The sequence below is a fragment of the Hipposideros armiger genome, unplaced genomic scaffold, assembly GCF_001890085.2.
Source record: "Hipposideros armiger isolate ML-2016 unplaced genomic scaffold, ASM189008v1 scaffold_30, whole genome shotgun sequence".
Taxonomy (NCBI): Eukaryota; Metazoa; Chordata; class Mammalia; order Chiroptera; family Hipposideridae; genus Hipposideros; species Hipposideros armiger.
Window position 1 is genome coordinate 2,247,510 of NW_017731380.1, and position 16,300 is coordinate 2,263,809.

The 16,300-nt window shown below is 37.7% G+C and overlaps 1 protein-coding gene across 2 annotated transcripts in view; it reads left to right on the forward strand.

The window, feature by feature from the left end:
- Window positions 1–15,995, forward strand: part of PLA2R1 (phospholipase A2 receptor 1) — a 114,823-nt gene extending 98,828 nt beyond the window's left edge. For both annotated transcript variants that reach the window (XM_019636807.1, XM_019636808.1), the window contains 8 exons: window positions 703–850; window positions 2,730–2,968; window positions 4,494–4,662; window positions 7,190–7,330; window positions 7,824–7,940; window positions 8,708–8,884; window positions 12,182–12,214; window positions 12,329–15,995. In XM_019636807.1, the coding sequence (XP_019492352.1) occupies window positions 703–850; window positions 2,730–2,968; window positions 4,494–4,662; window positions 7,190–7,330; window positions 7,824–7,940; window positions 8,708–8,884; window positions 12,182–12,214; window positions 12,329–12,543 (1,239 nt within the window). In that variant the 3' untranslated portion in view covers window positions 12,544–15,995. The remainder of the gene's footprint in view (window positions 1–702; window positions 851–2,729; window positions 2,969–4,493; window positions 4,663–7,189; window positions 7,331–7,823; window positions 7,941–8,707; window positions 8,885–12,181; window positions 12,215–12,328) is intronic.
- The last annotated feature ends 305 nt before the right edge of the window (window positions 15,996–16,300 follow it).

Sequence of the window (16,300 nt, forward strand, 5' to 3'; positions counted from 1 at the left end):
AGTTGATTATTAATATTATATATATATTTTAAGATTTTTATTGGGGAATTGGGGGATGGGAACAGCACTGGGAAATTGTGGGAAGGGGAACAGACAAGTTGCCATCCTTTTGTTCTTCAGTATAATTGTGGAGGACGTTACTTCACTGGTCCAAGTTGGCACCATCATTGCACTCATCCTGGGCGAGGCAGATCAGTCACCGGCTTCTGGACAGCCGCTCATGGCGGCTGCTGGCCACTCACGTTGGCTGCTGGCTACACACGGTAGCCCATGGCAGCCCACTGCAGCAGGGGCTGCAGCCTATGCTGGCGCCAGCAACTCACGGCAGCCCAGCTCCAGGTTGAGCTGTGGTTCAGCATCTTAGATGTAGAGGACAGTGTCACTGGCCCTCACATGTGAGATCCGAACCAGGGCCCTCTGGCATCCCAAGCCAGCTCTCAACCACTGCGCCACTCGCCAGCCCATTAGTATGTTTTAATAATGTAATTTCATATAATTTTTATATGTTCCATAAATGTAATTGCTTTACTCATCACAGAATTATTTATGTTTTAGGTTATGACATGATTTTTAAACAGATTTATTAAATGCAAACGGAAGAATAATGGTGTTTGAATTTTTAAAATTACGTCCTTGATAAAGATGTTAATGTTTTAATAATGTTATGTTACCACTTTTTTGAAAACATGTATTCTTTTAAAGATTCCAAGTCATAACACCACCGAAGTTCAAAAACACATTCCTCTCTGTGTCTTACTGTCAAGTAATCCTAACTTTCATTTCACTGGAAAATGGTATTTTGAAGACTGTGGAAAAGAACATTATGGGTTTGTTTGTGAGAAGATGCAGGGTAAGCAACGCTTGCTTTTTTATCCCTTTCATTTCCATGGCCCATTATCCTCTTCCATATTTATTTTACATGCTGTATAACTGACCATTGCAAAGCTAACAGTTGCAGGCACTGATTCTTTGAGCTTTACATACATACAAGTATCTATAGTCATTTAATCTCCAGTACCCCACGATTATGCCCTGTAGTGGGGTTCTAAGGACTGCAGAGACCACTTGAGTGTTGGCCAAGTTTATGCATCCACTTTGGTTACATTAAAAGGCTTTATTGCTTTTTTCTGGGATTATGTGTCTGTTTAGGCAGTAAAAAAAGACATTGAGAAAATACTAGAAAAGAGTCAAGGAAATAAACCAACTCAATACTTCCCCCTTTCTTGGAAGTCTAAAAATGATCTCTCTGGCTTAACAGGGCATGCAGGATGTTTCTAGATCTGATGATGAGAAGCCCCAATGACTCCTGATATGAAATCCCAAAACCATACTATCACAAATAGCCAGTGAGGTTGATGAACAGTGTGAATGCACCATAAGTGACCCTGAGTAATAAAAACAACAACAATAGCTCACATCTCAGTGCTTCACTGAATGCTAGGCTTTGCTGTACCATGCCACCTTAGAAAGCCACAGTTTGTGTCTGGAGCTGTGTGGCTCTCTGGGCAGCCTCCTATGTATATGATTACCTGTAATATAATTATACCTCTTACTGTGGCATACATGTGAACCCTTTAAGGCTACTAAGGATCACCAACCCACCCTCAGAAAAGCAGTTCCAGGGAAGCCCCGTTTCCTTGTTCAGTTATCACTTAAGCATAACAGTGGTCAGGAACTGAAAGAAGACACCAGATCCATTTATTTGGTAAAGAGATGAATTTCACTTTGGTTTTCACTTCACTTTGCTTTTCATTTTGGTAAAACCAAAGTGAAATTCATCTCTTTACCAAGTAAATGGTTCCGGTGTCTTCTTTCAGTACTGCTGCTGTATTGAGGTAACATCTTCGAGTAAAAGTCAAATTCGCACTAGCTGGCGCCGTGCTTCGGCTTTATAAGCATTATGCCATAAAATCCTCACAACAAATCTGTGAAGTAGGTGAAAGTCTCCTCATTTTACAGAGGAGGAACTTGCGTATTAGAAACAATAAGTAACACTCAAGGTCTCTCGATTAAATGCAAGGATTCTATTCTGCGGCCTTGATGTTGATCTCTTCCAGAAATGTACTGCTGACCACTTTCTCTCTGATATTTTTGGGTCTAACAATGTATTTTTTCTTTGGGAGATAGTACAGAGCAGTGGTGGTTAAGGACATGGGCACTGGAGTGCATACGGCTCCTGGGTTCCTGCCTTGCCTCTGTAAAGAAACTGTCAGTCAAGTTTCTTCTCTGAACCTTGATTTCTGCATCTATAAAATAGAACAATGACTATCTCAGGCTCTACATATATACAGTACTTAGCAAGTTCCCAGCGCATGTTTAACAAATGATAGCTCTTTTTATTATTATTTCCAAGCCATATTATTCAATTGCACAAAGTTTTGCAGTCTACAGTGAATACCCAAATTCTGCTCTTCTTCTTTGTGTGCCATATAAATGTGTTCATATTGGGCTCATAGCCTAAAGTCTCTAATCTGTGTCAAAAAAGGGAAACCCAGAAACGTTCCATATGAGTTTTAAAGAAACTCATTCATTAAACTTCCTGTTTTAGTTCTTTATCATCGCCTATGCTGTCAGGTAGTAATCTCATTTTGAAATAGTCAATCCTGGGAAGAAAAACACTGAGGTTCACAGCAGCATGGATCATTGTGACAGGTTTCCATGCTAAAGCCTTGCCTCTCCCTTTCTCATCCAGATGCTACAAATGATTTTTGTTGTTGTTCTTGTTCTAGATACTTCTGGACATGGTGTAAATACATCCGATATGTATCCAATCCCTAATACCTTAGAATATGGAAACAGAACTTACAAAATAATTAGTGCAAATATGACTTGGTACACAGCAATAAAAACCTGCCTGATGCACGGAGCAGAGCTGGTCAGCATTACAGATCAGTATCACCAGTCCTTCCTCACTGTGATGCTCAACCGGCTAGGACGTGCCCACTGGATTGGACTGTTTGCTGAAGATGTAGGTGTCCTGAACTCCCTTGGACAAACCTTATATAATTAAGCTTCACATCTCAATTACATAGCACTGAAATGAGCACAGAAAACAATTCCCAGGAAGAATAGTAAATGCATCGTTTAAGGAATGGGTTAAGACAATAACTACTGACCAACCTTAGGAGTAGCCTGTGACTACAAAATGAAGGCGTACACCTGTTTAGAGTAAATATATAGTTGCCTAATTTTTGGAAATTAGTGCCCTTCAAAGGTTCTCTGGAAATTTCTGAGAAATTTCAGGTTATTGCCTCATGTGTGCACTGGGACACACCCTAAACTCAAGCACCTGCATTTGGGTCATTTGTTGCACTTAAGAAATCCCCAAGAAAAATGAATCATGCCTCCTGCCTAGAAATTTCATTATTAATGAATTCGTGGAAATGTAACATGTAGGTTATTTTCCCCCTCCAGGGATGTGGTTTGGAGAGTCAGGTTATTTTTTAGTTTCCTTTTTTTTCTTTAATAAAAGCATTACACACTCAAATTAGTGAAAAGTAAATCTAGTCTATCCTGACCCCTAGTTCTACTCCTTAGTGTCAATCACTATAAACAGTTACTTGTGTGGCATTTAGATATTTTCTGTATACGCACATGTATACAAATAAAATGGATGAATAGGTATATTGTTTTTTAAATACAAATGAGATCATACTATATATACTGTCCTTAAACTTGCTTTTTTATGTAATATACCTTGTACAGCTTTCTACGTCAGCACATAAAAATCGAACACATATAAGGATATACCACAATTTATTAAACCAGTCTCCTGTGAATGGACATTTGAGTTCTTCCCAGTTTTCACAGTGACAAACAATGCGTAACAAATACCTCTGTGCAAGTAAGATGAGAAGTGAAGTTGCTAAGCACACTTCACATTTTAACAACTATTGCCATACTTCCCTCCAAAAGTTTGCACCAATTTACATGCCAACAACAGTGTGTGATAACATCTAGGTTTTTCACATCCTTGCCAACACTGGGTATGTCAAAATTTTAATCCTTGCCAGTGGGATAGGTGAAAGGATAGTATTGCATGGTTGTTTACTGTATTTTTGTATTACATAATAATTTAACTTCTATGGTCAATTTTTGCTTTATGGCCTCTGGATTTTGTATCAAACTTGGAAAGATTTTTTCCCACACTAAGAGTATAAAATATTTAGCCAAGTTTTCTTTAGCACTTCTTTGTGTTCAATTTTATGTTTGAATCTTTAATCTGAAATTTATTTTGGTGTAAAAAACAAGGTACCAATCTAACTTCACTCTGACTGCTTGCTGGGAAAATTATGGTGTCCGGAGCCAAGTATTCCCAGAAATCTAGAAAAGATACTGCTTGTGGCAGATATTCTTAGGCTCCCTGAAATAGAAACATAAGATGTGGAAATATAAATCTACGTGTGAAACGATGGGTGCTCAGACAGCATTGGGTGATGCCGCCAGCAGTGCCACCCTTGGCCAGGAAATGATGGCTCCATTTCCCTCCACAGAATGATATTAATTTTTACTGGTCAGATGGCACCAAATCCTCCTTCACTTTTTGGAAAGAGGATGAGTCATCCTTCCTTGGTAACTGTGTTTTCGCCGACACCAATGGGCGCTGGAGTAGCACTGCCTGCGAGTCATTTCTGCAAGGAGCTATTTGTCATGTACCAACTGGTAGGTTCAATTCTATTCAACTCAAGTACTATGTATTGTGCATGTTTCTGTGCAAGGCACTATGCTAAGCAGAAGCTATGAGGAAGAGTAGTAAGGAGTATCTTTCCTCAAGAAGCCCCTGCTCTGGGCCGGCTGAGTGGCTTAGTTGGTTAAGAGCTCTCTCAAGAGTGCCAGCTCTTTGCAACAGTGGTTCGATGCCCAGCCTGAGCTGAGCTGCCAACAGGTGGCAGGATGGCTCAGCTAAAAAAAAAAAAAAAAAGAAGAAGCCTCTGCTCTCGTAGGTGATATACCGTCAAATAACTGTTCAACAAGGCAGGGCTACCAAACGATATGAGAAGTAGCTACTGTGGGCCTTAGCAAGACATCATATCCACTTGCAGAAAGGTAGAAAGACTTCTTGAAAGACGGGACTGTGGAGATCGGCCTTGAAGAATGGCTAGGATGTAAATGGGGCCATGATGGGACCTGGAGAGGCATTGTGAGCAGAAAAGGATGGGCAAAAACATGGAAGGAAGGAAGGACTGGGCATGTAATGACAAAGCTAGTGTTGAAATTTTCCTGCATCACAGGTTATGGGAAAGGGAGGGGTAAGAAATTAAGCTAGAAACTTGGCTTAGGAGCATGTGTGGGTGACCCTGAATGCCAGACTGAGGATGTATGTTTAAGTCAAGGGCTACTATGATTCTAGAGTCATAATAATAATAATGGTAATAATATTGCTATCTATATTACATCTATATTTAAATGTTAATAATGATAATAATGTCCCATTGCATTTAAAGTCTACCTGGCACAACCTGGTGAACTTTATTTTTTAGATGAAACAAACTCAAAGTATTAAATAGCTTTTTTTTTATTAGTTTCAGGTGTACAAAACAATGCACTAGTTATACTTTTCACCCCTTCCCCAATCCACCACCCCTGCCCCAATATCATACATATCTATTACAATTCCATTCCATTGACTGCACTCCCTGCACTATACTCCACATCCTGTGAGTATATATATATAAAATTATAGTTGACATACAATATTATTCAACATCAGCTTCAGGTGTACAGTGCGGTGGTCAGGCCTCTACACCGTCCACAAAGTGGTCTCCCTAACAAGACATGTGACCATCTGACACCCTACAAAACATTTACAACATTATTAATTATAGTCCCCAAATTGTCTTTCATATCCCTGTGGCAATATCGTAGTTACCAGTTTATGCTGTCTAATCCCTTCCCCTTCTCCCTCATCCATACCCCCCTCCCTTCTAGCAACCATCAGTTTTTCCTCTATATCTCTGAGACTTTAAATAGCTTCTTGAAGATCTCAGAGATGTCCATCCACAGCCCCAGGAGTAGAAGCCAAGTTTCCTTGCTTTCTGATGTGATGATTATCCCATTACACCAGATCCCCTTTCCTTGATTGCTGTGCTGTCAATAGAGAGTTCCCTAACACTAGCTGGTCTCTTTGAATCTCTCCTTCAGTAAAAGTGCATTTATTCCTTACATTCTGGATGCTATAAGTCAAATAGTATGCACATTATGTAACTTCACTTCAAAATATTCAGGATAAAAATGGAAATGATAGCCGTATACCGGGGGTGCCAAAAAAATGTATATGCATGACTTGTATTCATCTTTTGTTGTCAGTATATATTGAGTATTACAATTTTAATACAGCCTTTTCCTTTCTCAAAATGTGTATACATTTCTTTGGCACCCTCTGTATATTGGAAAAGCTAATTCAGCTACTAAAACAGCATAAAAGTTAGCTTTCCCTTTTCAATTACACTGTTTTTATTGAGTGCTTAAGAAGCATCCAGAACCAGCTCATATACACTTCTCAAATTGTAAGAAAGATGTTAGCTCCCTTTCGTAGATAAAGAAACCAAAGTGTAGGGAGCATAGGTATCGTGCCAACAGCCTGTACACACCTAGGATCTCAGCGAGGATGTGTCCCAACTATCATGCTTGCCCTCTGAGGCAAAGTCCACCCCATCCCTAAGTCCATCCCTTAGTTATGTGTTATGTTATGATATGTTAATGTTGCTTTATGTTATATGATATGATGCATTATTGAATGTAGTGTTTTCCCTAATAGTTTGATTAACACATGAGAATTTGCTAAATCTGTAATATTTAGCACTGCACAGGACACATTTTGTACATTTGGAATTGCCTTTGCCAGCTTCATTCAGCTGCCAGTATTTCTATGAATGATTTTCCCCAGTTTTTCCAACCTTTAGGATACTAACTAAACATGAGAGTCAGCCACCCTCACCCAGGCAGCACCCAAACGAAGCCTATAAAGCTGTGCATTAATATACCCTGTGATGTGTAGGTAAAGATTATTTCTACCAGAAATGTTATAAGCCAGTCTTAGTTTTGTAATCATGTATATTAAACCCACTCTTCAGAGTATTACCGTGAAAATTTCATTACATGTATTTATCTTGGTCTTTTATAAAACGTAATTCAATGTTTATCTAAACCCTGTCACCACACTGAAATCATAATTGATGTTTGTTCATAGAAATAAGACCATTTGAACACCCAGAGCTGTGCCCAGAAACATCTATTCCCTGGATAAAATTCAAAAAGAATTGCTACAGTTTTTCTACAGTCATAGACAGTACAACTTTTGAGGCTGCTCATGAATTTTGCAAAAAGGAAGGTAATTCTTTTGTGATGGTAAATGCTTTTAATGTGTTACTTCTTGACATTTCAGAAAACAAAGCGTTGCTTTTTTTTTCACTTGCCTGATTATTTAAAAGCAACAAAAACAATTTAAAAAATAAATACTATTGAATTTGCTTATTTGGGGGGATGGCAAACATATGAAACTCAGTGTCCAGCATAGAATTTGAAAACCTAAGATGATGTCTCAGACAACTGCGCTTTCTTCAAAAAATGTTTTGAATGCATTTGAATTATAAATTTTTAATGTTGCCTAAAGTTAATATTCTATGCTTGTTAAGTATAAGCTTGTATCTTTTCATCAATGTGGTTTTCCTTTAACATTTTTAATCAAAAATCACTTATGTACAATGGAAATGTTCACTTTTCAAAGTCTGAGCTTTACAAATTATGGTGTGGGAGACAGTTTTAAAATTGTATTTACATGTAAACACAAATACTTGTTCATTTGCTGTTTGTTTCTTTGATAGGATCTAATCTTTTAACAATCAAGGATGAGGCTGAAAATTCATTTCTCCTAGAAGAGCTTTTTGCTTTTGGTTCTTTTGTCCAGATGGTTTGGTTGAATGCTCAGTTTGATGACAACAGTAAGTGACTTGGGTAGAGAAAAAGAGAGGGCATAAATAAATACATAGTGGAAAAAGCGGATGAAAATGGCATCTACAAACCAGAAAACTCTCCTTGAATACATTTCCTTCCTCTGAAAAAATAGCACGAGTCTTAAAGCCATGTCTTCCAAAGACAACACTGCTAACTCTTTTCTTCATACCCTCTTTTCCTAGAAAATAACCACAGAACATGCATAATGAAAACAAAAAAAGAACAAGTTTATCTTCTTTTCTTTTTTTTTTTTTAAGATTTTATTGGGGAATCGGGGGAAGGGGAACAGACAAGTTGCTGTTCTTTTGTTCTTCAGTCTAGTTGTGGAGGATGTTGCTTCACTGGCCCAAGCTGGCACCATCATTGCACTCTTCCCGGGCGAGGCAGATCAGTCGCTGGCTTCTAGACAGCCACTCATGCTGGCTGCTGGGTACACACAGTAGCTTATGGCAGCCCACTGCAGCAGGGGACTGCAGCCCACGTGGTGGCCAACGACCCACGGCAGCCTAGCTCCAGGTCGAGCTGTTGTTCAGCATTAGAACAATATATCTAAAATAAATAAAGAGTTGTGCACAAGGCAACTTTACTAACATATACCTTTTGTTGTCACATTCATGACCGTACTTATTGAGTTGAAAGCAACAGACAAGGAGAGAGTCTCATTAAATTTGGGGGCTGCTTTTTATAATTCATTCCAGTCTTAGTATGTTTGATAACCATGCTCATCATTTATAAGTCGGCAATTTTTCCACAGGTAAAACCATAAAGTGGTTTGATGGAACTCCCACAGACCAGTTAAACTGGGGCATTCGGAAGCCAAAGATGGACCACATCAAACCCCACCTGTGTGTTGCCCTGAGGATCCCTGAAGGAGTGTGGCAATTATCCCCGTGTCAAGAAAAAAAGGGGTTCATATGTAAAATGGAGGCAGGTGGGTGAAGTCAGAGGTTAAGGCTTCATTTTGATTCCACCCTGATAAATGTTGACCCACCCCTTCAACATATAAAGGTTTTAAAATCCAAGTGTTCAGGGAATATTCAGATAGATGCTAACATTATCAGCTTGTTCTACATCACACAAGTCAGAGACCATTTCAGCTCCTTCTTTCTCTGACATGAGGAAAAAAATCACTCTAAACCAACTCAAACACAATGACTTTCTCATGTCACCCCGCCATTAACCTAAGGGGTAAAAAAGCAGTTTAGCACAAGCCAATAGAGCTAGAAATGTAAAACAGCAACGCTCACTCTGGCAACTGCTACTCAGGGTTTTTAAGGTTCATCTTTAGTCCCAAGAAATATAATCTAGACCAAGGTATCCTTGTGAATAAGTAGATGTAATTCTCTGTTATAAGCCATAATATATTATAAAAGTCATATTTTAACTTCATATTGAGCTACATAATTTGTGGTGATAAAAAAATAATAACTTTAGAATCTAAGCCAGAAAACTCTAGTCCGTTGCAAACAATAACAGAGATTTCTAAGATAAGATATTAATAAGGATCATTAACAGTGGGAAGGTGTTTATAATAATCACAACAGTATCTCGGTGCCAGTATTATAAAGATGGAGGGATTGTTGTAGCCTGGTCTGCTAGAGAAGACTTACTTCACAGAGGAGATGAAGGCTTGGAATCCCCAAAGATGAAGAGAATAGAGGAAGGAAGGCTTATTGGACAAATGACCAAAGGCAGCAACTGAGAATGAGCTTAGGTTGGAGCAAAGGGCTCGCATTAGATGGTGATAGAAATCAACTGGACAGTAATGTAGGATCTATTCATAGGCAGTGCCAGCCAGGAGAAGTCAACTTCACGATGAAGGAGACAGGGCCCCCTAGGGGCTCTGTAGACACTTACAGTGGAGTCCCCATTGAACCAGATGTAAAGGGAGGCAGTTATAATTTGACTGATAGAACTAGGAACAAAAAGGGAGGGTAGAAACAAGAAAAGAGAATCATCAGGCCTTGGTGACTGATTACATACTTGAAAAGAAGACAAAAAAAACCTGGTAGGTGTGGACACCAATGTTTGAAGTCCCAATAGCGTATCGACTCTTTGTGATAAGTAACATGCCCAAGTGATCGGTAGTACTTAAGTATCAAGAACAAATCAGAAACATTTCATGTCTGTACAAGACTTCAAAACTTCCTATAATGCATAGGCTGTTTCTTTCATCCTTCACAGCCACTTTCCAAGGCAATGGAGCAGATAAAATCTTCCCATTTTACAGATGAGAAAAGTACTTGTCCAAACTGATGCAACATCAAGGATTATACTCCAGATTTTCTGACTATGTGCTTCTTCTACAGCTTCTCACTGCCTGCTGAGAATACATACTCTTTTAACAGTCTTTCTTAAAGAAGTGTCTTTACACACACAATGATACATGTTTTCAATTATATTATGTAAAATTATACAATATTTTTTTAATTGCAAAATCAAGTTTTTTTTTATGTAGTTTTGCTTTTGGTAACAATGGTGATGTTTCTTTTAAGTCTATAAGAGTAACGGGTATGAGTAGCACACCAAGGCACCGCCTCTGGATCTCAAAAATAGCAGAGCACAAATTTTCAGAGTGTCTACTTGAAAGACATGCACTTTTACAGTAGAAAATCGTCAAACAGGAGCCCTCTAACTTTTTGAATGGAGGAGCTATTATTCATTTTGCAAGATACTTTTTTATTAGTTTCAGGTGTACAAAGCAGCATAATAGTTAGACATTTACACCCCTCACCAAGTGACAGCCCTCCCCAATGTACTATCCCTCTGACATCGTATCTAGCTGTTACAATTCCATTGACTATATGTCCTATGCTGTACTCCACATCCTGTGGAGTGCCACAGAGGGTGCCAAAATATGTATACACATTTTAAGAGATGTTATCTAGGTAGCAGTAGTTCGCCATAATCAGAAGTGTCTGGACGCTGATGGTAATCACTTTGAGCACCTCTTGTAATTGCAGAAGTCAAATGTGACTATATATTTTGTATAAAAATTTTAATAGTTTTTTCCTTTCTTAAAATATGTATACATTTTCTGGCACCTTCTGTATATATTTAATTATAGTTGATATTCAATATTACTCTACTTCAGCTTCAGGTGTACAGTGCAGTGGTCAGAAATCCACAGTCTATGAAGTGATCCCCCTGATAAGCCCAGTGCCCGTCTGGCAGTCTACATAATCTTTATGACATTATTGATTATATTCCTCATACTGTATTTCATATCCCTGTGACTCTATTGTGACTACTAATTTGTACTTTCTAATCCCTTCACCTTCTCCCCCATCCCCACCCCTGTCCCATCTGGCATCCATCAGTTTTTTCCCCCCTATATCTCTGAGTCTATTTCTGTTTTGTTTGCTCATTTATTTTGTTCTTTAGATTCCACATATAAGTGAGGTCATATGGTATTTGTCTTTCTCAGTCTGATTTACTTCACTTAGCATAATATTCTCTAGGTCTATCCATGTTGCTGCAAATGGTAAGATTTCATTCTTTTTTATGGTCAAGTAATACTCCACTGTATAAATGTACCACAGCTTCTTAATCCAATCATCTATCGGTGGGCATTCTGGCTGTTTCCATGTCTTGGCTATTGTAAATAGTGCTGCAGTAAACATAGGGGTGCATATATTTTTCTGAATCAGTGTTTTGGGTTTCTTTGGATAGATACTCAGGAATGAATTTTTTTTTTTTGCATGATTCTTGAGATCACAAACGTGAGAAGAAGTTGATTTTAAAATTCTTGCATAAAGGCAGAGAGGTTAACTGGCTGGACAAACCACACAGCAGATCTGAACACAACTGAGTTCCTTGCAGGCAGGGGCTATTTTACTCACATTTTTATTGCAGCACCCAGCAGAGGCTAGATGGGAATTCTTTGAACTTAAAAGAAACAGCAGTGTATGTGTTTGTAAGCACTAATAATGATTACTGTAAATTAGGGGTCAGCGAATTTTTCTTGTAAAGGGTCAGATATAAATATTTTAAGCTCTGGGGGCCACATAGCCTCTGTCATGCTGCCATGGTAGCATGAAAGCAGCCAGATAATGTATAAACAAATAAGTGTGGCTAAGCTCCAATAAAGCGTTATCTTTTAAAACAGGTGCACAGATTTAACCCATGGGTCATAGTTTGCTGAGCCCTTCTATAAATAATAACATAATTTTGCTGAATTGAAAGCAAAATTTCATCTCACTGTTTTCTTTTTTGTATTTGATTTTAGACGTTCACATGGTAAAGGAACATCCAGAAAAAGGTATGTTTGGAACAGTAGAGAGTATTTTGATTTTTTTTAGAAATAATAAAATAAAATGTGACAGTATCAATCTTCACTGTCATTGAAGTTTTCCTTTTTTTCATCTTCTTTCAGGACCAAGTCACAGCGTTGTACCTCTTGCAGTAGCACTGACACTAATAGTAATTCTGGCAATTTCCACCCTTTCCTTCTGCATATACAAGCACAGTCGTGGTATCTTCAGGAGACTTTCAGAATTTGGGAATCCTTACTATCCTACATCCAACTTTAGTACAGCACATTTGGAAGAAAATATTCTCATTTCTGATCTTGAGAAGAATGACCTATAATAATGAAATCAGAGAATGCCACAATCGTGAGAATGAGTAAAGACGATAAGGGGGCCTCTTCTGTATTTTGCTTTACAGACCAGATGCCATTATAATGTGAATTCTGTCACTATTTTAATTATTCTTAAAGTGATTACTGGTTTTGAATTGTAACCAAATCAAAAGGGTGTTGAGTTATTTATTTCCCAACTGTGATCTATTATTAAAATGAGGAAATTTTACAATGGTTACTATTCAGAAAACAAGAACTATGAAAAGAAACTCCCTATTGAAAACTCTCTGAACCAATGTAAATAATAGTTTTTGTATTACTATGTTTCTACCAAAAATTTTTGGGAATTTTAAAACTAAGCTGATGTCTATTGAGACATTTCACCACACTCATTCCATTAAAAGAGAGAGAAAATAAGCAAATCAAAATTAAAAACCCTACATTTATATGTGATAGGAACCAGAAAAAGCTTCTGAGAGGTTTCTTCTTTGTTTTTAATGCAATCTTTTTAATTCAATCAGTTTTAACAGCAGGGTCTGGAAATACTGATTTCTAAGCTTAAAACTCACAGGTTCTTGGCTCTGAACTAATATTTAGGGTGACATTCATCTTTATTAGTTCTGATTTCTCAAACTAAAGGAGAAAAAAATTTCCTTATATAGTAAAGATCTTGGTTGGCAGCACGCTTTCATAGCAACCACACAATGTGGACCAAAACCTTCAACTACTAAATGATGACTAAGTTTGATAGTGAAAAATACCTTATAGATAAGCTTAAGGGAATTTATTGAATTTCAATACTGTTAAAACTCATGGATTTTATTAAAGACTAAAGGTATAAGTATTTATTAACACTCCTAATAACCAAAAGATATAGAATGTTATTTGAATTTAAATGGGAAAAATTGAATATCTGACTTAGAGTACCCTTAGAACCAGACTAGAGGATATGTTGAGAAGTACTAAATAAATTACTCTCCAATAGGAATCTAGATACCTTTGCTATATAAATGAGTTTATTTGATGTATTCTATTTAGTAAACTATGGTGGAGGGAAACCATCTCCATTTGTGTTGGGCGAGTTAGTGCAGTCAGTAATTAATGCCTAAAAACATGATACTGTCCATAATTTAAAATCAAATTTGATCTTCCTTCATTAATTTCTCATAAAGAAAAATGACTTCATCATCAATATTTAAAAGTTTACTCATTACATAAATGTTTATTGAGTTCCTATTAAGAACCAAGTATCATTCTAGAGACTGGAGGTACTGGGGTGAGCAAGTCAGTGAGATCTCTGTTTTCATGGCACTTATTTTCTAAAGAAAGAATACTGACGGTAAACCAGTAAAGAAATACATGAGTAGAAAATACCAGGTGGTTATGAAAATGAAGGAAGGTCTCATGAAAGAGAAAAGCTGAGGGACTCTCAGGGCCTCCCTAGAGAGTGTGTTTTAATTAATTACAACCAGCTGCCTCAAAACTGGTGGCTACTAGTCACAGGTGGAGCTCTAGGAGAAGGTATGAACAAATTTCTAAGTGGAAAACCACCATCATTAGAAATAGTTTGAAGAGTATGCCTGAAGAATGAAGTCCCTGTGGCCTGAAACAGTTAATACAGCTTCCAAAAGCAGCCCTTGGTTACTCCTGTGCAGTTTACACGCTGGAACAACCGACTTCCATAATTGCTTCTAAGTTTTGGGCCTTTATTTTTAAAAGATATTCTGTTATGTGATAGTTGTATGTTTATGACTCAAAAGAATGATTGGCTTGAACTAACCAGATGATATAAAAGCTCAATTTAATAATCTGTCAAGTAGAATTAAAGTTCTGTTCTCGGTGGACTTGGTAAAAAAACAAAACAAACAAACAAAAAAAACAAAAACGCTAATCAATTATCCTTCCAGTCAAAGTATATTGAAGTGTAATAGTCATGCATAACAACTTGACAAAGTATGTTATTAGTAAAGTGGTTTTGCAGAAAGAAACTGTACTGCTTGTCAGTGCTCTGTACTTTGATATTTAGTATTGAACTACCTCTCCAGAGAGTTTGTCCCTATGGACAACTCATGCAGTCCTTCACATGACTGAAATTTCAGAAATAGAAAGTACTGAAATATTCTGTTGTATCCATATATGTGCACTCTAAAAAGCATTTTTTTTCCACATCTATTTTTAACCTGAACTATAGACTTCATAGCTGCAACATGAAAAAGAAAAAAAGTAGCAGGGTCACAAACTCATTCACATACAATTAATGTGTCCTCCTCAAAAAACAAACAAACAAAAAAAAACAATTGTTTTCTATGACTCTGGGTAATGGAAAATCTTGCATTTCCCAATTAAAGATATCTTGGGCTCTTCCAACTCCAATAGTCTTCTTACTGTTTAAATGCTTCTTCTTTGGAAAGTTCTACTCCCTATTCAGGGTACATTAGGTAGTTTCTTTAGATAAACATTCAGTCTTTTGGAGTTTCCTTTCCCTCTTCAAAATGGTGGTTGGATATACAAGACCTTGTTGTGTCCTTGGGGTCCTGGGGGAAGGAGGTGATAACTGACTGTGGATGTGTGTTTTCTAGTGTCCACTGAAGGTAGCTGTCTGGTCCCACTCCTGGGAATTCTGCTGGCATCTGCTATGATATCTGAAGTTGGTGCAAACTGTAGTCTATTCTTTTTGATTTGGCCCCATCCTTGGCTTCCCCTGGCACTGCCTTATCCCTGGAGAATTGGCTGTGACTGCCATTCAATTCCCTACCTGGACACTGCAGTTCTTGGTCACAAGGTCACATCACCCCTGTAGTAGTAAGGTTCCATCCAGCACCAACCATTATTCTGTTAGTCAGGGGAGGCTAACTGCTGTAGCAAAGAATCTCAAAATCTTGGTGGCTTAACACAGCAAATGTTTATTTCTCATCCACACTGACATGGGTTTGCAGGAGGACTTGGGCTCTGTTCGGTCATTCATAGGTCCAGGTTCTCCCAATATTCTAGGGAATCCATCTCCTAAGGTCTTGGAGTCCTCCAATGGGTCTCCTACCTTTACCTGACAGAAGTTAACTTGAAATCTATCTTTCATTAATTACATAGCTTACATGGGCTATCGAAATATATTTTCTAAGTGAACAGTCCTCAAATTTAGAACACATACCCTGAAAGTGCATAAAGATTTCCAAGGGACACAGGGCCATGGATATTTTTAAGGAGCTCAGTTTCCAGAATCCTTAACCTTCATGTATTCTTTCTTGTAATTAACTTGCATGAGAACACCCCTGAGATCATAGTGTCATATTGGTTCTTTCTTCCTACCTCTCTTTGCACAAATACCTGTCTCCGCCTTAAAAAAAGAAGACATGAATTTCACTCTAAATCTTACCATGATGCTTTTTACCTTGGGAAAATCCTCCATGGCACCAAACAAAGAAAAAAATTCAAAGCAATGATGTCTGTGAAGCTTCTTTTAATAAAGGAATTATAAAGTGTAGAGCCTCATTTCTTTCCCTGTATTCGTACATTTTTCTGTTAAGGATGAAGTGATGAGTTACAAATTCCATGTTGGTGTATTCTAATTAATATGTATTAATATTAATACTAATATTAATATGTATAGTGGAACAGCAGGAGTGGTAACCACTTTGTTTAAGGTTTTATTTCATCTTGACTATTGTCAAAGAAAGTATTTCTGGAGAGAAAATCTGGTGAAAGCAAGGAGAGTGTAGATATTGGTAAGAACCTGATGTCTTAGTCTTATCCTGGTGAAAAGCTCAT